At 47.7% G+C, this 9,034-nt stretch overlaps 1 protein-coding gene across 1 annotated transcript; it reads left to right on the top strand.

The window, feature by feature from the left end:
* The first annotated feature begins 1,730 nt into the window (after positions 1-1,730).
* Positions 1,731-9,034, top strand: LOC1279139 (neither inactivation nor afterpotential protein C). Its single transcript, XM_318814.5, has 13 exons — positions 1,731-2,013; positions 3,001-3,376; positions 3,440-3,743; positions 3,815-4,095; positions 4,163-4,438; positions 4,514-4,902; positions 4,967-5,515; positions 5,581-5,731; positions 5,800-6,808; positions 6,883-7,133; positions 7,488-7,873; positions 7,947-8,322; positions 8,382-9,034. Exons 2-13 carry the CDS (start codon positions 3,083-3,085, stop codon positions 8,859-8,861), a joined length of 4,746 nt encoding a protein of 1,581 aa, XP_318814.5. The 5' UTR covers positions 1,731-2,013; positions 3,001-3,082; the 3' UTR covers positions 8,862-9,034.

Genomic DNA, 9,034 nt, shown 5'->3' with positions numbered 1-9,034 from the left:
TGGGTTAAAGTTCAGCCAATAGGTGTGCCTTATGACTTGCGGCGATCCGTATCGATTCGTTGAAGAGCCGTCTTAACCGTGAAAGCATATACACTCCTAGGACTCTTTCCTTTCTTTTCATAGTTCCATTCAAAAATATCCGAAGACCAATAACTGTATCAATCCACATGGAATACAGGCGAACGCCAAAATGGATCAGCTCAGCGATCGCACTTTGAAGTGATTGTATCAGAGGAAAGCAAAAAGAGCGCAAAAAAACATGCAATACGGGATAATTACTTCTTCAGCTCATCACTATCATCATCATTGTTGGGCGCTCTGTTTTGCACTGAGTAGGCAGCTTTATGTCCCATTGATAAATCTCTTAATACTGCTGCAATGGCACTGCTGCACCCGGTTTAGCGGAAATGCAAGATCATCATGCGCCCTTCATAAGAATTCCCTCGGGGGAAAACTCTCGCCTAGGATCCGACGGCCGCCTGGCCCTTTTAATCATTGCTCGGCGTTTCGGTCGGAAAAAGGACCAACTGGAGGATTACAACAAGAAGACTGCAGGAGAATGATAGCTTCTTTGTTTATTTTCAGCACACACCTTACAGCGAGCCGGGACTTTGATCTTTGCCGTTCGGAGGGCCCTTGGATGTACAAGGACACGTAATAATGGCACGCGGGTGAAATTCACTACAGTTCCGAAGTCACGCCGTACCCGACCGGTGCGGATCATTCACCGGCAAAAACCCTGGGATGCAATTGTGTTTTTGCTGCGGGCCTAATCTGATCATCGAATTATGCGGCTGAGTGGTTTTGAAGCATTTAAGGGCTATTAGGAGGGCGAGTGGTTGTATGTTGTTCTTTCTTTGCTCATCAAAAGTTAACAGAACGCTGATGCGAGATAGCCGCCCAGGAACGATTATGTGGCTCAGTTTAAGCTTTACTGTCTTTCTTTGTGATTTGACCGATTTGAGAATAGCAAAAAAAGATGATACAAAATCAGATTATGTAGCTGGACGTTTAGAAAAAAAGCTAACACAACTAACAAGCTTATGTTGAACTTGTTGGTGAAAGCTAGGACCCATTACTTTCTTCCAAATTACATTAAAAGACATCTGTTTTGTTTATCAATGTAACTGATTCCTGCCTCACTATCGTGCATAGAGAGAGAAGTAAATCATATCAATCGCTTTGTTAATTCCTTTCCCTCCATTTAAAACCCTCTCCCTATTACTCGGAAATTTGAATCCCTGCAGACCGTATTGGCTTTCACGTGACAGCCTAAAACGCAACCAAGGTGTTGCATTAGCACAAATTCAGCCCCATATGGTGTCACCCAAAACACCCAGACGCATAGGATCACGCGGAAAACCTCGATGATGTTTGCATTTCAATTAGAGCGCAACACCATACTCAACACCCGTTTGGTTCGAATTCAACTAGTTGCTGCCGCCTTTCTAACGGGTGACCGCGAGTGAAAAACGTGCCCACCAACGGTCACAGCAATCGTACAAGCAATCGCTATCGGTACCGTGGCTCAGACGGAAGGAGTTTAGAATTCGGTTGTATTCCAGCTGGAACTATCATTTGCCGTTGGCGTAATCGTGAAACCCAGGACTAGCCTATGTATGGGTGTAACAGGGAGGCGTACAATTGAATTAGTGAAACAGTTGGAGTTAACTTTTAAGGCTTCCCGGGGAACGACGTAACATCCCAGGGATCGCTTTCCCGGTGACCATTGACGGTGGCCAATGGTTAGTAGATGGTTAGAATTCGCGGCAAGCAGTCGAGCCGAGCAGGAGCAACCGCAGGCCACCTGTGTCGTTGTCAAGTCGTCGAGAAGAAGCAAACCTTATTGTTTCGCTGTGTCTCATAATAGCTGCAGAATTGGTTGGAACATTAAAAGCGAAAGTGTTTTTTACAATTGGTAGTTTCTATTGCAAAGTGAGAAAACAAGACGATACTGTAAAATAAACGAGAGTTTTTTGAAGTGTTATCAACGAGGATTTATTATATTCACCGGTAAACCAATGTTTATTAATTCAATTCTGTTGTATAGTGATCCGTGTATACTGTTAGTTGAAAAACTTGGTTATAAGTGAATAAATGCTCAAAATGCTCAATCATGTTAAGTGAATTAGGCGACTTTACTGGCGCCGGAAGTGTTTCAAGTGCTTGCCTAACAGGATTAGTGCAACAATGCTCCAAGTGAAAGCCCACACAGGCTGTGCAAGGTTTCTTGTGCTGGTTTCTAAACTGCTGATTTACGTAACTGTGGATTGCCTTCATTCCGCATGCGAGTTGTTTCCGCATTGAAATTTTAACGACATTTCGTACCAGCAAATAACCAGTTGCCTGAAGTTCATCCATGGCAGAGTTATAAAAAAACGCTTTCTCTTTCTTTATAAAGTTAATTAAAGTGGAATGTGCTCATCTAGTCGAGTATTTCTAGTTAATTTAGCACACCGATGAGCGTTCAATTATTTACAACCAGCAGCGAGTAAAATGAGGTTGAGTTATTTTTTGCAGCAGTTAGTTTGTTGAAGGATTCTTCAAAGCGCTCCCATTAAGACCTTGACACATTCCTGCGTTAACTATTACGACCTCCATCATCAGTGCGTCGATCGGTTAGCGTCGATCGGAATGTAAAACCACAAACGTAGTGGTAGGGCGGCTAATACAGCTCGGCTGGGGAAGCAAAGGGGTGTAAGGGGTAAATATCTCACTCAAACCGCTGCAAAGGCAATGAAAATGAGCGGAATTCCTGCTCCTCAATGAATCTTGATTGAAGATCTTCGTGGTTTTTGTCACCCAAGTTTTATCGTCGTAGATCAATCGATCGATCAAGATGATCTTCAGAAGAAGAGTAGGAATGTGTTTGAGTGAGAATGGAAAAGATGTGAAATAATGTTTATGTAAAAAGTAGGCCATGCGTTTTAAGTCATTCTAAGCACGTTGATGGGAGTGATTTAATTATGACTTAACATCCTTTATTTTTGTTTTGAATAGTTCCACAACACCTCATGGACAAATAGATCCAAATAATAGCTAAAGCAAAGTTCTACCGTCTAAACCATAGCCGGCAACGTTCATGGCTAACCTTAAGATCGAAACGCTTCCCGATCCGGGCAACCGGTACAAGCTCGGCGAGCTAATCGGCAGCGGTGTGTGTGCAAAGGTGTACCGGGCTACTGATACGCAGGCCGGCAACAAGAATGTTGCGATAAAGGTGCAAAAGTTTGAAGGCGAAACGAAAACCGCTATCCAGGAGGAGTTTCGCATTTTGCGCGACCACTCCAAGCATGCGAACCTGATCGACTTCTACGGCATCTATCGGAAGAAGTGTCCGGCTGGGGAGTGCGACGAGATTTGGTTCGTGCTGGAGGTGAGTGAACGATACATTTAGGTCGTAACATCACATTCATGAGTGAGAAACTCCTCGTTACAGTACTGCGACTACGGTCCGGCAGTGGATGTCGTCCGAAAACTGTTTGTTAACAATCGGCGCGCCAGTGAGCTGCAGCTTGCGTACATTCTTCGTGAAGTCTCGCGAGCGCTGGTGTATCTGCACGAACACCATATCGTTCATCGTGATGTGCGTGGTAGCAACATACTGCTCACGAAGGACGGCGAGGTGAAGCTGTGCGACTATGGACTGGCACGCGATACGAAGTCCACGCTGGGAAAGCGAGGCACCTGCATCGGATCACCCTGCTGGATGGCTCCGGAAGTTGTCACTAGCTCCAAGAGTGGTAAGAATTCGCTAGGATATGACTGTATATAAGATACAAAGCCAATGGAAAGACATCTCCCATCTCCACAGACAAAGATGTCTACGATAATCGGTCGGACGTGTGGGCTTTGGGCATTACGGCGATTGAGCTGGGCGATGGTAAGCCACCGTTCGCGGACATGCACGCCACCCGTGCCATGTTCCAGATCGTGCGCAATCCTCCGCCAACGCTTTATCGGCAATCGAACTGGTCGCAGGAGTATAACGATTTCATTGCCGAATGTCTCGAGAAGAACCCAGACCACCGGCCGTTCATTATGGAAGTTATCGAGCATCCTTTTCTGACCCAAGTGCCTGAGAACGACTACCATGTAGGTGTGCTCTACGCGTGGGGAACTCTGCCCTTTTGAATAACGCGCTCTCCTATTCTACTTCCAGCTGAGTCAAGAGCTGAAAATGTTGGCCGAATCGGTGCAGAGCACACAGCTGCCGAAAAAGGAGGAAGTGGCGGTCCTTCGTGGCATGCTAAAGTCAGCCGAAGCACGCCCTGAGAAACTGCACGTCGAAGATCTGGCAGCACTGGAGCAGCTGTCCGAGGAAACGATACTGGAAGAGATCACGCAGCGATACAAAAACGGTAACACATACACGTTCGTCGGCGATGTGTTGATCTCACTCAATCCTAACGAAACTATCCCGGAGTATGTGCGTGGTGTAAGTAAAGGATTAAGAAACGATCTAAAATTCAATGGTACCTTGAATAACATTTGATCTTTTTTTCTCACTTAGTTCCATTCAAAGTACATGTTCAAATCGCGCTCGGATAATGCACCACACGTCTTTGCAATCGCGGACAGCGCGTACCAGGACATGCTGCACCACGAGGAACCGCAGCACATTATACTGGCCGGTGAAAGTTACTCGGGAAAAACGACCAACCTGAAACTGCTTATGAAACATCTCGGAGTGCTCGGTGAGGGCAATCCCGGAGTGTACGAGCGTATCGTAAACGGATACAAAGCTCTCAGCGCTCTTACCAATGCCGGAACACCGTTGAATCCGAACTCCACCCGAAGTATCGTACAGGCGCAGCTTACATTCGGTTCGACTGGTAAACTGTCCGGTGCTATCTTTTGGGTGTATCTGCTGGAAAAGCTTCGCATCTCGTCAACTAATATGTAGGTCATAGTTATAGCAACAATTCAAAAGAACGTCTATTGAATCGTGCATTTTGCATTGCAGGAACCAATCGAATTTCCACATCTTCTACTACTTCTACGACACGATGGATGCCGAGGAACGGTTGCTGGACTTTTCCCTCGAGGGAGGCCGTAACTATCGCTATCTGCGCATATCTGACGGCATGAGCTCGGACAAGCTTAAGTATTGCCGAGATGACATTGTCGGTAATGTACGGGCCTTCAAAGAGTTTGAGGAGCAACTGTTAGCTCTCGAGATATCGCAGGACATTCTGGAAACCATCTACCGGACGCTGGCCGCAATTCTGTTGCTGGGCGAAGTGCGATTCAAGGAAACGGATGGCATGACCGAGCTGGAGAGCTTTGAGGTGATCAGCAAGATCGCCACGCTGCTGCAGCTGGACGAGAAAAAGTTCCAGTGGGCTTTGCTGAACTATTGCGTAATAGTGCGCGGATCGGCTGAACGCCGACGCCACACGGCCGATGAGGCACGCGATGCTCGGGATGTTTTGGCGGCGACCATCTACTCTCGGCTGGTCGATTGGATTACGAACACCATCAATCAGAAGCTTGCCTTTGGTAGAGCTATTTAGTGAGTAATTCGATGTTTCGATGTTTGGCAGAGGAGAGAGAATATTAACCAATTTTTATTTGCAGTGGAGATAAACATTCCGTTACCGTTACGGATCATTTTGGATTTGAGTGCTTCCACCGGAACCACATCGATCAGTTGGTTGTGAATGCGCTCAACGAACAGATGCAGTACTTGTACAACCAGCGCATCTTTGTGTTTGAAATGATCGAAATGGTAACTATTGATAGTTATAGGTACTATGAACATGATCCTCAACGGGTTGGATTTCCTCTCACACACAGGAAGAGGAACAAGTTCCTGTAACTCCCCTGCACTACTACGACAACAAGCTGGCGGTTGACCACATCCTCACCAAACCGAAGGGAGTGTTTAGCTTCATCGATGACGCTAGCCGAGGACGCCACGGCCAGAACTACATAATCGATTCAATCCACACGAACAAGAGCCCGTTCATCAAGCGTGCCAGCGGTCACGAGTTTACCGTGGCGCACTACACCGGACGCATTACGTACGATGCGCGCGATATGCCCGACAAGAACCGGGACTTTATTCCGCCCGAAATGGTGGAAACGTTACGCGCATCTGGTGAGCCCATCATCAAGATCATGTTCTCCAATCAATTGTCACGCACCGGCAATCTTACCATGGCGGCCGAGGACGCGCTAGGCATGCTGGTGGACAAACCGACCAAGAAAAAGCGCTGGGGAGCGGCTCTGGTCGCGGAGAAAAACAAGGCCAAAAAGATGAACACCCTCTCGAAGGGTATGTACTCGCAGGTGCACAAGATGCGCACGATTGCAGGGGTTTTCCGGGCGACTAGCCTGGAACTGTTCAAAACACTCTCGATCGGTCCGAACAGTGGCGGTACGCACTTTGTTCGCTGCATACGCTCGGATCTCGAGTACAGGCCGAAGGGATTTGCACCGGAAATGGTGCGGCAGCAATTGCGTGCCATGGCCGTACTGGATACGGCCCGGGGCCGACAGAAGGGCTTCTCCCATCGGATTCCGTTCCAGGAGTTTTTGCGACGGTATCAATTTCTGGCATTTGATTTCGACGAGAATGTGGAGATGACGCGCGACAATTGTCGACTGCTACTGCTGCGCTTGAAGCTCGAGGGTTGGGTGATCGGGAAGACGAAGGTGTTTCTGAAGTACTACAACGTGGAGTATCTACAGCGGCTGTACGAGACGCAAGTGAAGAAGATAGTAAAAATTCAAGCGATGATGCGTGCCTTCCTCGCGAAGCGTACCGTTGCGACCAAGCTAAAACAGGTCCATCGTGAATCGAGTGAGTTTTGCTAGGAATAATCTCTCTTTGTGGTATTTGTGGAATTTATAATAACGTGGTTTGTATTGCTTCAGTTCGGAAGCGACAAATGGTCAATCAGGATAGTCAGGATGAAGCGGCACTTAAAATTCAGTCAGCCTATCGTGGCCATATGGCTCGCAAGAAGTATCGACCACTGATTAACGACCGCACGGGCAAGCTGGATGCAGAGACGGCCGAGTTCATGAAGCCTTTTGTCTATCGCTGGAGAAAAAAGTCCATGTATCAGGTGCTTCTGCAGTATCGTGCAGCACGATATCAGGATCTGGTGAACCTATCGCAACAGGTTCGTTTACAAATATGTAGTTTTAAACCAAGTTTAATGTTATTCAAATGTTATTTATTTTGTATAATTGAATTCCCATTTTTTTTTAATTTTTAAAAGAAAACACAATGAATCTTCCTACTCTCCTATCTTTTTTGATAATCATTTCACGTTTATCACTTATACCCCAAAAATCATTCAATTACACAAAAATTTTAATTATTTCTGATCAAAAGCCTCATGGAAAAATAACACAATATAAAGGACACGCACTGTAAGCGTTACCGGAACCCCTGTAATGCGCATTGCATAGCGTCAGGCGTAAAGAATCAATGTAACGTACTGTAACGCATTACTTCAATTTTTCCTTCTCAGGTTCACATTTACAACCAGCGGCTCGTTGCCGGATTCGCCACCAGCAGTAACTGCATTATGCTGGACAAGATCGATCCGAACCAGCGCAATCCGGCCCTGCTCGGCCCGCAGCGTCCGGCTGTGTGGAAGTTGCGATTCCGATTCGACGATATTCCCTTCTTCGACACGACGTACATGTGTGACCCGTCGTCCGCCTCCTACGTCTACACCGGCAACGATTCGGACACGGAAGACTGGGACGCCCCGCTGCGACGCAGGAAAAACCTGTCCTCGGAGATTACCAAATCCGCCCAGAAGGACTACCGAATGGATGGGCCCGGTGACGTTGGGCAGCATTCACTCGCCAACGAACCATTCCATCGGGATCCGAGCTTACCGATCAAACGGTACGATGTGTTTGCAATGTGAAGAAGGCTTCGTGTGTGAATAATGTTTGTGTTTCTTGTTTTATACTTGCAGCCTTTCGCCACACCATGTGGTGGAGCCGTACGCTGTGAACCGTCCCCGGTCACCGATTCAATCGGCCACTCCAATGTCCTCGGTCTATTCACCCATCCCGTATGCCCGGCAAAGTGTCGACGACATTCGCAACAAGTTCAGTGCCACCAGCTTCGACGAGACGGGCTCTGTCGGTACAGGCAAGACGGCCATTTACAAAAAACGGCAGGCACCACGGGTCCCAATGGCGGAGCCGGAAGTACCGATTGCGGCCGAGTTTCCGCAGAAAAGCGTTAAAAAGCGGCCTGCCCCTCAGCCGCAGGTGCGACCGATCACACCGACCAAAATCAATCCGATCAAGGAAATGGAGCTGATTGGCAAGAAAAACACCGACGAGGTAGGAAGATCTTAAAAGTATGCTTGCTGAAGCACTAACACTGATTAACTTTGTTTTAGAATGACAACTCGGACGATGAGCCCCCGTTCAACTTCCAGGGTATGTTGCGAAAGACAAACTACAACCGTGCCTCGATGAAGCGCAACTCGGAAGGGCTTTCGATGACCACAACAAGCATCGATTACGATGACGCAAACAATAACAACAACAACACCAACGGCAACAGCTACTATCCCACTGCCAATGCGGACGCCAAGCGCAGAGACGCCGCCAATGTGGTGTACCAGAGTAAACCGACCGAACGGCCGAAATCCTGCCAGGGCGCGGAGAATGGCAACCGTAGCAACAGTGCCTCGCCCAACCAGCGGAAGCTTTCCCTCTCGCAGGACACGATTATGATGAACGAGCAGAAGGCGGGGCCGTCGCGTAGCCGCTCCACCACACCGCAGGACATTAACCAGAACAGCCTGACCGGGGGCTTCATCAGCGAGGAGATTGTACCGGGCATCATCGTGGAAGGATATGTGGAAGAGTTCTAAGTGTTGTCGATTGCTGATTGTTATGCTAGTGCATAAGTGCACGCCGTTACTCGAAAGTAGGTTAACGTTTGCCCCATTTGTTAGCCAGTTTGTTGGTCCCGCTAAGCTCACACACACACACACACCTTTTCCCCAATAAAGTCTATTTCCTTGCAAATGCTCATGACCAAGTG

This window comes from Anopheles gambiae, chromosome 3 (genome assembly GCF_943734735.2).
Source record: "Anopheles gambiae chromosome 3, idAnoGambNW_F1_1, whole genome shotgun sequence".
NCBI lineage: Eukaryota > Metazoa > Arthropoda > Insecta > Diptera > Culicidae > Anopheles > Anopheles gambiae.
Note: the sequence above shows the minus strand (reverse complement) of the source record. Positions and strands in the feature narration are given on the sequence as shown.

Excerpts from the sequence above, each read along its gene's own strand:
- LOC1279139 (XM_318814.5), top strand. The coding sequence starts at position 3,083 with ATGGCTAACCTTAAGATCGAAACGCTTCCCGATCCGGGCAACCGGTAC. Across the intron at positions 3,744-3,814 it reads TGTCACTAGCTCCAAGAGTG|ACAAAGATGTCTACGATAAT; the intron begins GTAAGAATTCGC and ends CCATCTCCACAG. Across the intron at positions 4,096-4,162 it reads TGCCTGAGAACGACTACCAT|CTGAGTCAAGAGCTGAAAAT; the intron begins GTAGGTGTGCTC and ends TTCTACTTCCAG.